Raw genomic sequence first — 17178 nt, 5'->3', positions numbered from 1 at the left:
CTCTCTGGAACAATACCTACCACCTCCAAAAAAAATTAGGATCATAAGTGCATTTTTGCAAAAATGCATATATATTTTGCATAATGCCAAAACATTTCTAAGTCCCAGAAATTTTTTTTATATAGGTGAAAAAAATCAAAGATGCTCAGAATCATCTGAAATGCAGAGAAAAGTGGTTTTTAGCTATTTTTAGAAAAAAATCCATATTTTGCATATTTATGCATAATTATGCATAATTTATCAACAGTAGGGGTAGTGCTCAACAAATAAGGAGCAAAATGATCCAGATTGCTTATAGCATGAAACAGGCTTGTACTGTCTCATAGAGAATTTACTTGACTAATTGGATTAATGTCCAATTAGCAGATTGATGTGGATTGTGAGGGGGCTTCAGTCTTTAATTGGATCCTTTTTAGCTAAAGACCACAGTCATCTCTAGAGAAAAGCTTTGATTCACAAAAGAAAAACCCAAAACCCAAAAGAAAACACTGGTTAGGTTGTTTTATGAGGGGTCACAAAGCCAACCAAGCAAAAGTGATTTACAATTTATTACAGATACATTCCCAGTGTAAACTACTTTACACAACTTTCTTTGATTAAAAGGTTATTGCACTGAATGCAACTGTGTTATATGTGACTTACTAACCTGAATGAAGTCATCAAGAGGACCCCTTGTTATGTTAACCAGACGTTTAATCAAATAGTGAAGATGATGAAATCAACACAGCCTGAAGCCTCTGTGATGGGGTATTGTTGGGGGGAAAGATGTCTAATCATAAACTCTATAATCCGGTAGAGTTTAATGCTAACAAATTTCCCTTCCTGTATACTTTCTATTACTGACATATTGAAGAGAACTCCACGAAGATCATTAAATCTTTCGGAGCTAGGCATTTCAATTGATCCAGCAGCATTCATCCATTTTCAGCATGGCAAGCCAAACAGATGGAAAGAAGGCGGACATCGAGTTTGGAAAAAGTGAAGACGATGAGGCTATAGCTAGCAGATACTGCAGAACAAAGTCATAAAATATCAACAGATACAACATCAATACTTAAAGCCAAAATTCAACGATGTTTTATTTATTTATTTATTTATTTTGCAGAGGGAAGGTGTTGATGAAACAACTATTGCAACCCCTGTTCCCTCTAATGATCTCTGGGATATAGAGGGCTCAATTCACAGCAGATACCACACATCACAAATTCAATCTCAGATGTCAGTTGAGCAAAAATACAATCCTCAAGACCGTAACTTCCATTCTCAGTACTTATCAAGTTGTTTATTTGTTATATGCCTCCCTAAAAATTAATAGGGTTCAGTGGATTTCAAGTTTTACAGCAGCAGCTACACTTGAGTTAGACAATAGTTAGAGAATGAAGATGAAATATCTACAGTACGCAACTTTTTTCAAAGAAATAAAGATTATCACGCTGTCTGTCAGTTATGGCGTTTTCACACTGGCCAATAAACCCGCTAACATCCGCTTTTGGTCAATGTAACATTCACCACCAAAGGCAAATGTTAGCGGGGTTTTTTTGGCCAGTGTGAAAGGGGTACAAGTTGTCTTTTGCATACACGTATAAATCTCACCAGTTTTCTGAAATGAGGAGATTTCGACATGTACACAAATATTCAGGACATTTTTGTACATCAAGGTGAGTCTAAAAAGGCACATTGAAGGAACACAGAGGTGTTATATGGAAAGTTAAGATAGCTGTCAATTAACTGTGGTTTCTACATGGCAAGATGTTATTGTTAGATTACCCCGTAGAGTTCAAATTATGACAATTCAAGCTAATTTAACCTGTGGGCCGGACAATGGGCCATCGGTGGCAATCATCATATTTGCAAGGGCAAATGCAAAACATTAGCAGTTTTAAAATAATTCCCAAATGTCTTTTCTTAAATGTCTATGTAAGAATGCACCAGGCTAGAGACTGTTAAGGCAGATGGCTTATCACAAGGAATAACAACTGTTTGGTGAGGACTTGCCAAACTGTGATGGAGGGGGGCAATCTTTACAGCCTGTGTCTAAGTGGTGTGCTACAGACCCCACTGGTCTCCTCTCTTCAGCCAGAGCCCTCTAGAGGCTTTCTCTCTTTTGCCTCACTGTTGTTGCTGATGACTTTCTTCCTGCTTGGTCTTGTGATGCCCAGGGTTTCATAGGCCTTGCTCAAGGATTGTCCTGCAAACCCCCTGCAGCTCACCTCAATCAGCATGCACTTGGACTTCCACCCCTGCACATGACAGTCCTCTACCAGCTCCTGGTATTTTGCCCTCTTCTCCCATGCCTCGTCCATCCTCTCCTCCCAAAGTACAGTGAGCTCAGTCAGGAAAATCTGCTTTGTGGCCTCAGAGATAACGATGATGTCTGATCTCAATGAGGTCTGGGTAATGTGGGCTGGGATCTTCAGCTACTTCTACAGGTCAACTGTCATTACCCAGTCTTGTGCAGCGGGAAGTAGACCAGCAGAGCAGCACTGGTCATGTGGCTTGGGTCCTGGGCTGTTTTGGTGGCATCTGGACACTGCTTGGCATCCTCCTCATCATATTCTTCATATATTTTATAATTCCATTATAATTCTGTTATCCTCTTTCAATGTTGTATTCTGTAAACTGTGTAAACACAACATCCACTGCACATTGTCCATTTTGTGAGAAAGATCCCTCCCCTGTTGCTCTCCCTGAGGTTTCTTCCTATTTTTTCTCCGTTAAAGGTTTTTTTTTTAGGGAGTTGTACCTTATCCGATTCGAGGGTCTAAGGACAGGATGTTGTGTTGCTGTAAAGCCCCTTAAGGCAAATTTGTAATTTGTGATATTGGGCTATACAAATAAAATTGACTTGACTTGCTCAAACTCTTGAAGCCATGTTCTTGCTTGCTTTTTTTGTCTCCTTTTTTTTCAGATGCTCCAAATTCACTGGCTCAACCATTCACTTTGACCCATGCCACCATGCTTGCGTTTCAGATTTATTTCTCAGATGATGCCATGGTATTCTACTTCTTCTTCTTTCGGCTTGTTCCCTGTTTCTCAGGGGTCACCACAGTGGATTTTATAGTTTCCATCAGTACCATGTGAGGGCACAGCACCAATGGTGGTCATTGTTAACCCGGGCCTCGATCGATCCGGCATAGAGCCTCGATTGATCTGGTATGGTCTTGTCAATCCACATAATGATTTGGCAGTTTTATGTTGGATGCCCTTCCTGACACAACCACTAACCCTATGGAGGGGAGCACAGGTAAAGTAATGGATGCCATCCCAGTATTAATGGACTTACGCCCATGCCTGTTGCATACCCATGGCATTCTACTTAAAACAAACAAAAACTAATCAAACCGGTCCACCTACAACCATCTTTTTTTATTTTTTCCCCCTTTTTCTCCCCAACTGCACTTGGCAAATTACCCCTCTCCGAGCCGTCCTGGTTGCTGCTCCATCTCCTCTGCTGAGCCGGAGAGGGCTGCAGACTACCACATGCTTCCTCCGATACATGTGGAGTCACCAGCTGCTTCTTTTCACCTGACAGTGAGGAGTTTCACCAGGGGGACATAGCACGTGGGAGGATCACGCTATTCCTCCAAGTTCCCCCTTCCCCCCTTCCCCCTTCCCCCTGAACAGGCGCCTCGACCAACTGACCAGAGAAGGCACTAGTGCAGCGACCAGGACGCATACCCACATCTGGCTTCCCACTCGCAGACATGGCCAATTGTGTCTGTAGACCAAGCCGGCGGTAACATGGGGATTCGAACCGGTGATCCCCGTGTAGGTAACCTGTCTTTTACTTAAAAGTTCAGTCACCACTGAAAACCTTTTGAGACCCTTGTAAACTACTTGCCATTCCGAAAATGTCAGAGCATAACATCGACAGATCCTTTTTTCATCACTGAATATGGACAAGTGGCTACTTGATCCTGGTTCCAAGTCAAGTCAAGTGAATTTTATTTGTATAGCCCAATATCACAAATTACAAATTTGCCTCAGTGGGCTTTACCGCAATACAATATCCTATCCTTAGACCCTTGCATCTGATAAGGCCCATTGTGGATCTCAGTCCAGTTTTAACTAATCCCGGTTTTGAAAAAGGACTCTCCCCACTAGCATTGGCTTACAGGCAAAGTCATAAATAAAGTGCTATATCAACATTTGGAAACACTGAATGTAGTTTCCTTCCTCTTATAAGTCGCAACAGTGACCTTGCTGAGGTGTCCTCATTTGCTTTTATAAATTCTCTGAATTGTCCAATTTCATCCACAGCATCTTCCTCCAGATCACCTGCCTATTTCTTCTGGAGATTAGCCACTCCTGTATATACACTACCGTTCAAAAGTTTGGGATCACCCAAACAATTTTGTGTTTTCCATGAAAAGTCACACTTATTCACCACCATATGTTGTGAAATGAATAGAAAATAGAGTCAAGACATTGACAAGGTTAGAAATAATGATTTGTATTTGAAATAAGATTTTTTTTACATCAAACTTTGCTTTCATCAAAGAATCCTCCATTTGCAGCAATTACAGCATTGCAGACCTTTGGCATTCTAGCTGTTAATTTGTTGAGGTAATCTGGAGAAATTGCACCCCACGCTTCCAGAAGCAGCTCCCACAAGTTGGATTGGTTGGATGGGCACTTCTTGCGTACCATACGGTCAAGCTGCTCCCACAACAGCTCAATGGGGTTCAGATCTGGTGACTGCGCTGGCCACTCCATTACCGATAGAATACCAGCTGCCTGCTTCTGCTCTAAATAGTTCTTGCACAATTTGGAGGTGTGTTTAGGGTCATTGTCCTGTTGTAGGATGAAATTGGCTCCAATCAAGCGCTGTCCACTGGGTATGGCATGGCGTTGCAAAATGGAGTGATAGCCTTCCTTATTCAGAATCCCTTTTACCCTGTACAAATCTCCCACCTTACCAGCACCAAAGCAACCCCAGACCATCACATTACCTCCACCATGCTTAACAGATGGCGTCAGGCATTCTTCCAGCATCTTTTCATTTGTTCTGCGTCTCACAAACGTTCTTCTTTGTGATCCAAACACCTCAAACTTGGATTCATCCGTCCACAACACTTTTTTCCAGTCTTCCTCTGTCCAATGTCTGTGTTCTTTTGCCCATCTTAATCTTTTTCTTTTATTGGTCAGTCTCAGATATGGCTTTTTCTTTGCCACTCTGCCCTGAAGCCCAGAATCCCGCAGCCGCCTCTTCACTGTAGATGTTGACACTGGTGTTTTGCGGGTACTATTTAATGAAGATGCCAGTTGGGGACCTGTGAGGCGTCTGTTTCTCAAACTAGAGACTCTAATGTACTTATCTTCTTGCTCAGTTGTGCAACGCGGCCTCCCACTTCTTTTTCTACTCTGGTTAGAGCCTGTTTGTGCTGTCCTCTGAAGGGAGTAGTACACACCGGTGTAGGAAATCTTCAATTTCTTAGCAATTTCTCGCATGGAATAGCCTTCATTTCTAAGAACAAGAATAGACTGTCGAGTTTCAGATGAAAGTTCTCTTTTTCTGGCCATTTTGAGCGTTTAATTGACCCCACAAATGTGATGCTCCAGAAACTCAATCTGCTCAAAGGAAGGTCAGTTTTGTAGCTTCTGTAACGAGCTAAACTGTTTTCAGATGTGTGAACATGATTGCACAAGGGTTTTCTAATCATCAATTGGCCTTCTGAGCCAATGAGCAAACACATTGTACCATTAGAACACTGGAGTGATAGTTGCTTGAAATGGGCCTCTATACACCTTTGTAGATATTGCACCAAAAACCAGACATTTGCAGCTAGAATAGTCATTTACCATATTAGCAATGTATAGAGTGTATTTCTTTAAAGTTAAGACTAGTTTAAAGTTATCTTCATTGAAAAGTACAGTGCTTTTCCTTCAAAAATATGGACATTTCAATGTGATCCCAAACTTTTGAACGGTAGTGTATGCATGGAATATTGCTCAAAAATCCAAATGTCTGCTGAACATCTTTGTAGGAGTGATTCCTCTGATCTAGTTCTGTGACAAGTCGATCTATGATGGTGATAAAACTGTTGCTTTGAATTTGTCTCAGCCTGATCACTCACAGTCAGGTTCAGTGGATTCATCTACTTAGTTTTTTTTTCTTCTGTGCTTCTGTTTGTCCACTGTGTGTCCACATCTCATGCTCGTAGATCCAAGCCTTGAATTTTCCAGGGAGACCGGATCGGTCCACTGCTATCGAGATTGGCGGTGGTAGTCCTGATGTAGTCTTCAGGCTGCAGTCGAAGACCTTCCTGTGACATTTTACTGACTTCTCGGTGATGATTGGGGTCTACTCTTCTTCCATCTTGAAACTGAACTTCGCCACTACCTTTCCCCTCTTCAGCACCATGGAGCGACATTTTTCTGGTTTAAAACTCATGAGTGCCCAAGACATGAGTCTCTCCAGTGCCTGCAGGATCCATCTGGCCCCTGGCACTGCTTTTGTCGTCACCGTTACATTGTCCATAAAGGCTCTGATGGGAGGGTGCCCTGTTCCGGACTTGCTGAGCAGGCCCCGGTACTCCTTCTCTGCTGACTTCACCAGTATGTTCATAGCCAGCGTGAAGAGGGTTACCAAGATGGTGCAACTGGTTATGATCCCTACTTCCAGCTGGTGCCAGTCGGATGTCACTGGGCCAAAGGAGACCCTCATACTGAACTTGCTGTAGTAGTCCAGGATGAGATATTTCACCTTGAGGGGGACATGATGTTTCTCCAGTGCTACCTCAAACAGCTTGTGGGTTATCGAGCCGTAGGTGTTGGCAAGATGCAGCCACAACACAATCAGGTCCCCTTTGCTGCTCTCCCTTGCTTCCCTGATGAGCTGGGTTACCATGCCTGTGTGCTCCAGACAACCAGGGATACCTGGGATCCCTCCCTTCTGCACAGTGGTGTCTATGTGTCTGTTGCTCAGCAGGAAGTCAGAGAGTCTCTTGGCTACAATGCTGAAAAAGATCTTGCCTTCAACACTACGCAAGGTGATGATCCAGAACTGGTCAATGCTCTCTGCTCCTTCCTCCTTGGGTATGCATACTCCTCCAGCATGCCTCCATGACTGGGTGATCTTTTCCCTCCTCAAGACAACCTTCAAGGCCCTCCAAAGCCAGTTAAGCCAGTCTGGGCAGTTCTTATGTACATGCATGCCTGTGGCAAGCACACATCTATGTGCTTTATTTCCTCAGTGTTTGGTTTGAGTAAGATTTTACAACTGTATACAAGTGCATATCTCATAAGCAATGACCATTTTAACAATGTCAGTCATTTAAGAACCCAGATATCTTTACAGCTTAATCCATTACAGAGTGCAGATAATTTTAAATGAGCAAAATGTGTGTGTGTTTTCTGTTTTATCTGTCAAATCCATCCCCCTCTTTTATACTCCTAAGTAACCCAATCATGATTACCAGTGATCTGGGCCTTTTTTGTTTTTTAACTAATTGTAAAAAAAAAGAAGACATTTTATGTCACGTGGATGTAATCCCTTGTTAAGGCAAAAGTGGAATCTGTGATTTATTTTAGTGTAAAACTGAGATATATTTACATATGTAATTGAAGAGTTTGCGGTATGGATGGGAAATAAACATTTTGTGTCTTTCTCAAATGACCATAATTGAAAATATAGGCCTGGTTTACTCCAGTGTTTACAATAATTACTAAACTAAACAAACCTTTTACAGCATCAGAAAACATTCAAAACTCGGATTTAGCCATTTTCAATATTAGTCCTTGTATTAATAGACCTGTCAATCAATTTGGTAATGACAGTATGTTCTAATCCTGTCATTTATATTTTGGCAGTGGTGCAACCCTGTTGTTTACATTTGAATTATGGATCATAGCTTTAAATAACTTAACACTGCATTTTTCTGCCTAACCTTTGCCTCGATGTGACTCATCGTCCTGTGCTGACCCTGTCTGTCTGTCTGTCTGTGTAGGTACATGGCCATTATTCACCCCTTGCGGCAACGCATGTCGTCCACAGAGACCAAGGTTCTGGTGGGGGTGATCTGGGTGCTCGCTATGCTCCTGGCGTTCCCCCAGTACTACTACTCCAACACCGACCAGCTCCCTGGACGTGTGGTCTGCTACATTGACTGGCCCGAGTACACCAGCTATGACTTCAAAAAGATGTAAGTTTGTGTGTGTGTGTGTCTCTCTCTCACTCTCACTCTCTCTCTCGATCCAATAGCTATTCAACTCTTAATTTCTTTTCAGCTGAAAGCAAATGCAGGAGGACTTTTTTCCCCCATCCCTCTGTTAATGAAAGAGGTGGGGTGTGTGCGTGTGTGTATTTATGGGGGGGGTGATGCAGGACTCTAGGATGTAGTCCATGACTAAATATAACATTTTTTGAGATTTGCGGAAATTTTTTTGTAATTTTTTTGATATGCATTGATTATCAATGGGGCAGCATGGTGGTGCAGCCGCGGCGAGAACGGCTGGCTGTGAGAGTTGGGGCGGCGTGGCCGAAGTGGATTCACACTCATCTTCTGCTCCAAACATGTTCAGTTCGGGGTCACCAATGTGGCAGGATGAGGAAAAAACACAGGAGACGAAGGCGAGTTTGCTGTTTATTCCTCAGCTCCAAAACCAAACTACAGCAGGAACAACCCTGCACCAGCAAGCCTGGGAACGTAAACCACGCCCCCAGCTCACAGTCCTGCTGGGTGAGAGGCATAGCCCCTAGTATCTGCCACAATATATATATATATATATATATATATATATTACTATGAATCTATATTGACACATCACTTTTGGTAAACTGCAAAAACCTCGAGTTTGACAGCACATAGAAAGAGCTTGTTGTTCAACTGTAAAGTCAATGTGCAATTTCACTTCATTCGAAAGCCGGCAGTGAGCAGAGACTTGTGTCCCATCGGACCCACTTATCACAAAAGGCGAAGATGGCTGTCTGTATATATAGAGGGATGCCCTTTGTTTACCTCTGCTATCGACTCTCAGGTTTCCATATGCCTCCTATCAACATCTTTGACTGATGATTGATTGTATCGGAGGAGGCATGTGGTAGTCTGCAGCCCCCCCCCCCCAGATCGGCAGAGGGGGTGGAGCAGTGTAATGACTTGTATTCGCATGCAGACTGCCATAAAGGAACTGCTGATCCATAAGTAACAAAAGTCTGAACACTACTGACCAGATGAGTATTTGCTACAAATGTTCTTATTGGTGTTAATAAGGGCTGATGGCTGGAGACATACCCCTGCCGCCATTCACGCAAAATCCAAGTCATTACCAGATCATATTTGTTGGGCAATGTGCGCATACTAAATGACTTCTGGCCATGCTGGATTTATCCTCTTCCTTTTCTGCTAACCCTTGAGCAAAACAACTCCAGATCAGTATCTAAGTAAAACAGCAAGCGAATGTTTTAACTCCAGTGTTGGGTGTAAACTAGTGTTTATTCTGCAACACCTTGTTCCCTGGCTCTTTGCCATCGATAATGTGGTGTGGAAAGCTAATATAGGTATACTCATTATATTGCAATTACGGCCTTTTGCCGTTTCCACGGGAACAAGCGAAGCGTAAATACTGGGTATGAAATTCATTCAGGTAGATGTGTTTAGTTACTGATACGAGGTGAAAAGCCTCTGATTCTGTTTTAGTAGTCGGACGCACGGCGAAGGGAATATCTAGAGGAAGGGTGGCCCACTCACCGAAACAGACTTCTGCATTTTCTTGGAGCTTACTTTCATTTTATTGTACGTGCTAGACGACTGCAGCTACTGGATTAGTGAAATTCAAACATTTTCTCAACATTATCTCCTTGAAGTAAACTAAATTAGTCTTCTGATTTAATCTGTTGCACCTGTCTAATGAATCAAATGACAATAAGCTAATATTATTTGACCAAGGATGTGAACAACCGTAAAAAAAAAAAAAAGAAGAACAGACGGGGCATATCTCATGGAAACATGGACTTCGTAAACCAAAGGGAGCTGGATGAGAAGGAAATGGTGCATGATGGTAGTCTGTGACTCATACACTTCCAGTCTGTGCTGCAGCCTGCTGTAAAGTTGTGTTTGGGTTGCATTAGACACATTCAGCTGACATTGAATCAAGTAGTAGATCAAACCGGGTACCACTCCAAATAATACACTGATCTCATTTAGGTGAGGATTTAGGTTATAAGTATACATTCTGCATCCGCCCAAATATGCTTATGCTCTTTTACATCATGCCCAGTTTGCAATCACAGCACTCAAACATCCCCAAATCCTCTGTGAACAGCACACATGGCCATTGAAACTCTAATAAATGGTCACACTCATATTTGCATATGAAACTCCTCGTTGGTTTCAGTCGTTATGCAACTGTATTGTATATAAGGGTGGGGGTATCTGCAGTCAGATTAGACTGAAGATGTCACTTAGTTGAGTGATGAAAGATATCTGTTAATAAACGTCGTGTCCAGATGAACTGATTCAACCCTCTCTGATTTTCTTACCTGGATTATCGAGCATGCATCAGGATATCGCCCAGTGTCCTCTGTTCCCAGCCCGAAACCAACAGATTAGCTGTTTATAGCTGCTATTGACCGGTAGTTAACATGCTTATGTATTATTTGTAGGCATGAGCAGGGTTTCGAACACATTTCCACGAAGGCAGTTTCACTATGTGGTGAACCCTCTCACATACTAAACTCTCCTTTATCAGCCTGTCCTTGCCTGTTCTCTAACCGATTAAACTTCAAAACAGCCAAACAACAGCCAGCCGCTGTGAATTCAGGGGACATTTGAAAAATACCAACTTCTTAATTATATCATTGATACCGCTCTTTCCTTAATGCCTTTGTACCTTTCCCTCTTCGCTTTGTCATACCACTGCCTTTATAAGCTCCTACTCCTGCCCCACTGAGCGAAAGAGAGAGGCCCCTCAATCGGAGGTCATCAAATGTTAAATTTTGAAGTTCATAACTGTTCATTGTCCCATATTCAATGTAGGTGAATTTAGGCCACAAACATTTGTTGCAGTATTTTCTTTTTTTTTTTAGGACCCCCCCCCTTTTCTCCCCAGTTGTACTTGACCAATTATTCCACTCTTCCGAGCCGTCCCGGTCACTGCTCCACCCCCACTGCTGATCCGGGGAGGGCTGCAGACTACCACATGCCTCCTCCGATACATGTGCATACACACTATACACAGGATGAAATTAGGAAGCCAGGAAAACAGAGACATGCAGGCACCGCCCCCCCCCAATAAATAAATAAATAAACAAACTGTGTGCAGCTCTGATCACAGCTCTTCCATTGGCCTCCATGCAGCTCAATGAAGCAACGTTTGCTCTGTCCTGCTGACACTCTGCTACTGTCCCTGCTGCCACCTCCTCCCTGCAGCTCCTCTGTGGAATACAGTTTAATATGAACAGCAAAGTGGCAATCATGACGTTCATGATGGGATCACTGTCACACTTATTACTTTTTTAATGACGCTGTAATCAGGAACACGCGGAAGCTCGGTATTTGTGTAATTTGGCCCAGCTGTCGCTGCTGTAAATTGACACGTCTGAGCAAGGCTGCCATGCACTAAGTCAGCAGCTCCCCGTACCTCACTCTCTGGGTGTTACCCTAGCTCTGCCATTGTCTACACCCTGTCTGGCGGTCTTGTGCATTCTCAGCCAGTGGAAATTGGGGAGCAAAGCCTCATGGGAAGGTATAAATAGATTGGATGTGTTGCCAGAGCATTAGTCTATGATAACCACTCAACCGTCCACCACGATCCACCACATGCTTGCATTGTACAGGACACATGCATACGCGCGTGCACACGCACGCACACGCACGCACACACACACACACACACACACACACACACACACACACACACACACACACACACACACACACACACACACACAACACACTATAACAACCATAGAGAGCAGACCAAACAAAGAGAGAACACCTTGTAGTACTCTGTGCTCCGTTCTTCCACAAATTGGGAACCATATGAGCAAAGACTGTGATCTGTGCCAGTAAGGCAGCATAGAGCCCAGTGTCATGTTACTTCCTGTCTTCATTTCCCTCACACACACACACACACACACACACACACACACACACACACACACACACTGAGTTAGGCATGCATATTACACTCACACATACGGACATAAACAAGCTCTTGCACACATTTGTATGCTGAAATCCACATACTCACCTCTACTTCCATTCACATGCACTTTTTCTTAGCATGCTCGGCATTAAAACACACTCACATACACATAGATATACACATAAACGAACACAAACAAGACACCAGTGTCACAGACACCAACAGATCTAATACAGGTTTGCCCTGGGGTCAAGGTAAGGAGCCATCACCAAGGGTTAACACATACTGTGGATCATCTGTCTTAAGTCTTATATCAACCACCAAATGTGGCCTTCACCAACTGAGATTTTATTGATTACCTTCTCAATATCTACACATAATCAATAAACTATGACATAGGTAGGTGACACAGTACAGCTTCCAATTCCCCCTTGAGCTCCATCCATTGCACTGCAAAATCAGATGCAAACAGGGCGTCTTCCCAAACTGCTTGTGTATCAGAGAAAAAATAGGGCATGGCACACTGATTTGTGCAAACTGTCTTAAAATCCATGACAAACTCAGCCACAAATAAGATCAGTTCTTCAGGCAGATTGCCACCATTTCCCCCAAACGGGCAGAATATCAGTTCTGCACACTACACAACTCCTGTGAGAGTGTATTGTGGGTATATGTGTGTGTGTGTGTATGTCTACACGCACACATGCCTATAAGTATGTGTTAGCATGCGGGTTTCTCCATCTTCACGCTTGTTTATATGCCTCCATGACAGTTTGTCGGTGCGGACACACTGTTTGTGCAGGAGGCTTGTGCCGGTGCGTTTGTCTCTCTGGTTTATAATTTCACTGCTTCAAATAGGTTACAGATGTCCCGGCCCGCTCGGTGGCGTTAAAACCGGGGTGTGAGGTTGTCGACCTTGCTGTCTTCCACAGAAGCGGCCGTGACAACACCTCTACTTACATCACGGCTGCAGCTAGTCGCGTTTACAAGGCTGACTTTTCCGAGGCGAGAGAGGAGGCTTGCTTATGACACCGGCTGTGATGGAAATTTGTTTCAAATAACGTGAGCACTTTAGTGGAAGCAGCGGGAGTCCGGCACAGCCCAGAAGAGAAAAATGTGGCTCGATGCCTCTCCTATTTTTTTCCACAGTCAGGTCAAGAGGGGCTGGAGAAAAGAAAAAATACATTTCTCCTCCCTGCATTTTTCTTTTTTTCAATTATTAAAACCTCCCTGCATTTCACTGCCTCCACCAAATGTTGTTTTGCAAAATGAAAAAAAAAATCTGCTGGAATGCTAATGAATTACGTTGAGTCCCTGCTCTTGTTTTGGGTTCGGGACGTTCCACTTTGTCATTATCAGAAGTGCGTATTAGGAGCCCATAACAGCTAATTTCACACATCTTTGACAACATTACTGGAGGATGCATTAATGGAGGAAGCATTCGGGGAGAGAGAGAAAAGAGGGTATGTGTGACCCTACTGCGCTTAATTGTTTTCAATAGACCGTTTTAAAAAAAGGAAAAGAGAAATTCATGCTTATATATGCGCACACACGCACGCACGCACGCACACACATACATGCATGCACGCAAGCACACACACACGCAATTATTTACATCCTTTAAGAGTTTTCCTGGGTGTCTGGGTGGCGTGGCGGTCTATTCCGTTGCCTACCAACACGGGGATCACCAGTTCGAATCCCCGTGTTACCTGTGGCTTGGTCGGGCGTCCCTACAGACACAATTGGCCGTGTCTGTGGGTTAGAAGCTGGATGTGGTTATATATCCTGGTCGCTGCACTTGCGCCTCCTCTGGCCGGGCGGGGCGCCTGTTCGGGGGGGGGGGCTGGGGGGAATAGCATGATCCTCCCACATGCTACATCCCCCTGGTGAAACTCCTCACTGTCAGGTGAAAAGAAGTGGCTGGTGACTCCACACGTATCGGAGGAGGCATGTGGTAGTCTGCAGCCCTCCCCGGATAAGCAGAGGGGGAGGAGCAGCAACCGGGACAGCTCGGAAGAGTGGGGTAATTGGCCAGATACAATTAGGGAGAAAAAGGGAAAAATCCCCCCCCCCAAAAGAAAAAAGAAAAAAAGAGTTTTCCTTTAAGATTACATGCACTGCCACTTGTGTGCAGACAAACGCCTCCCATTTCTCCTCCATCTAAGAGGATGAATGGCGGCTTCAGTTTTCTCTGAATTGATTTTCGCAGGCCTGCTGCTAAATATTAACAGCAACCAGCACAATGTCCTCTCTTAATGTCTGCTGTTAGAGGGAAGAGGCTAGGCACTTGGCAAAAGAGACTTTGGCTAGTATGTCAGGCAATCACTTGACCCGTGCAATTTGCTTTAACACTTGATTTGTCTGAAGTGCAGGAAATGACACGTCTTGTTCCACAGCCTGATGAGTTAGGATGGCCAATTATCAGCATGTTCTGACACATTAAAAACTGAATGGTCCTCACTTAATTTTCTTTCATGTCATTCAGAGTTGTGTGGCGAATATCCTTGCAGACATGGGGTGGCGCGGTGGCGCAGTGGTTAGCGCGGTCGCCTCACAGCAAGAAGGTCCTGGGTTTGAGCCCCGGAGCAGTCCAACCTCGGGGGTTGTCCCGGGTCGTCCTCTGTGTGGAGTTTGCATGTTCTCCCTGTGTCTGGGTGGGTTTCCTCCCACAGTCCAGACATGTAGGTCAGGTGAATCGGCCGCACTAAATTGTCCGTGTGTGTGTGTGTGTGTGTGTGTGTGTGTGTGTGTGGACTGTCCAGGGTGTCTCCCCGCCTGCTGCCCAGTGACTGCTGGGATAGGCTCCAGCATCCCTGCGACCCTGAAAGCAGCATAAGCGGTTTGGATAATGGATGGATGGATATCCTTGCGGACATTGGGCAGAAGGCAGGAAGACAATTTGGATAGTCAGCTGTCATTCACGGGGCCCAAACATGTACCCCCCCCTGCCACACACACATACACACCAACACCATTCAGCTTAGAGAGAATTTAACTCACTAATCAACCTAAGATGAATATCTTTGGCCTGTGGGAAGACGTGGACATACCCTGAGAAAACCCACGCACACATGGGAGAAATATGCAAATTGCGTTAGTAGTATGCAGAAACTATGAAGGTCACAGCAACATGCTCACATAGTTCTCCCAGATGCATAATAATGCATTTTAGATGGTGAAGTTAGCAAGTCACTGCAATTTGAACGAGAGTGAATGGAGGCGAACTGAAACTGCGAAAAATCTTGACAGTATGTTTTGGACTACTTCACGCGCTGACCCAGAACATGTCAGTCAGTAAATCCTAAGCATAGCAACTCAGTTAAAAAAGAAAAAAACATATGGTAAAGTGTTAAAGTCCACACCATATAAGCAGAAGTTATTCACCTGTCTGGTATAATGTGGACATTTGTGTTGGGAAGAAATGGGTTAAAGAGAGAGTCTTTGGACTCGCACACATCTTGTATTTTTACCCTTTTGAGAAATGGAGAGGAAAAGCGGTTCATGTTATAATTATTTGCCAAGGATATTATGTGTAAGGCTCAGCTGGACTTTTCCCAGTGAGGATAAACAGATCGTGACTCTGTGTACGTCCAATTTGACGAGTCTTCCTCCTTTTGTGCGCAGTTTTATGATCATACCGTCGAACAAAGACACAGCTGGAGTCACACACCCCGTTACGCACACTCGCCTGCATGCGTGCATGTATACAGTAAGCACACTGACACCCAGGGCTGACACGGTACAAAGCCGAGGTTCAAATAAGTGAAACCAAATACAGGATTAAAATTTTAAAACATAAATAAATTACACACGCACGTATGCGAGCGCACACACACACGCACACACACACACCCATATGCACACACTCACACTGCTGAAGTCTAAAAGGATGAGCGATGTGTCCATGAAAGATGACCGTATAATCGGAGAAATACGGAGCCTGTCATGAACAGTTATTTCATAAAGGCTCTAAATTCATTGGACAGTTAATTAAGCAGAAGTCTAAAGGCTTCCATGTCATATCCACACAAAAAAAAGAAGAAATAGTGGCTCCCTGTATCTCAGTGCCCGGCCCTTCACATCCCAGTGTCTGATATAATAACCCGTGAAATGCAAAGGTAATCTACACATTAGCGGTCCTGTGGCGTCCTCATCAGATAATTCAGACGGCGATTTGGTTCAAACGCTCAGATGCCCTCAGGCTGGCAAAGGATCCCCGATCCCCCAGCCCCTCTTCTGTAGTCTGACATCTCCCAAGGAAATGCATACACACAGCTTGTGTGTAAGACCAATTTCTTATTAACTGAATGTACATTTACAATGGAAAGCAATTCTGATTCTGACGCTGACGTTGCAGATACTGTGTGAGCGTGGCCATCCTGGTTTACTTCCTGCCTCTGTTGGTGATGGGCTGGGCGTACCTTGTGGTGGGACTGACGCTATGGGCCAGCGAGATCCCCGGAGACTCCTCGGACCGCTACGCAGACCAGCTGACAGCCAAGCGCAAAGTAAGTCCTGGCTGCAAACAAGCTTTTTACACAGCAGGGGAAAAAAAATGGGGTAACACCTTCTATGAAGCTTGCATCTATAATGTCCTATAAGCATCCATAACGCCCTATAAGCATCTATTGCATCTATAACGTCCATACTTTCCTATAATGTGTATTACAATGACTAAGGGCTATGGCTGAAGACTGTGAAACAGCACTGAAGTCTCATTATGCATCTCTACAAAACTTCAGCAAAACAAGTTGGCTATGTTGCATTATGACATTTGACAGATAAACAGGCTAATGATAACATATTTATAATACATATAAATCCGCTTTAAATTGACATAATGTATCATAAAGGTGGTTATGAGGTGTTGTGAGGGCATATACATGGTTATAATGAATCTTACAATGACTTATAGCTACACATATAGGGCATTATAGATGCTTATAGAGCGTTATAGATGCTTATAGGGGGTTATAGATGCAAGCTTCATAGAAAGTGTCAAGAGTTTTAGCTTTTGTCATGAAAATCGCTATTCAATGATTTGAATTCAGAACACTTTACAATATTTGATCAAACTCTTTTGACATCCTG

General features: G+C 43.8%; 1 protein-coding gene across 1 annotated transcript in view; it reads left to right on the top strand.

The window, feature by feature from the left end:
- Nucleotides 1–17178, top strand: part of tacr1a (tachykinin receptor 1a) — a 48785-nt gene that overhangs the window by 13748 nt on the left and 17859 nt on the right. Inside the window, exons 2-3 of the mRNA XM_056287521.1 lie at nt 7950–8144; nt 16445–16595. Coding sequence (XP_056143496.1) covers nt 7950–8144; nt 16445–16595 — 346 coding nt within the window. The remainder of the gene's footprint in view (nt 1–7949; nt 8145–16444; nt 16596–17178) is intronic.

The sequence above is a fragment of the Lampris incognitus genome, chromosome 1, assembly GCF_029633865.1.
Source record: "Lampris incognitus isolate fLamInc1 chromosome 1, fLamInc1.hap2, whole genome shotgun sequence".
In the NCBI taxonomy this organism is placed as follows: domain Eukaryota; kingdom Metazoa; phylum Chordata; class Actinopteri; order Lampriformes; family Lampridae; genus Lampris; species Lampris incognitus.
Note: the sequence above shows the minus strand (reverse complement) of the source record. Positions and strands in the feature narration are given on the sequence as shown.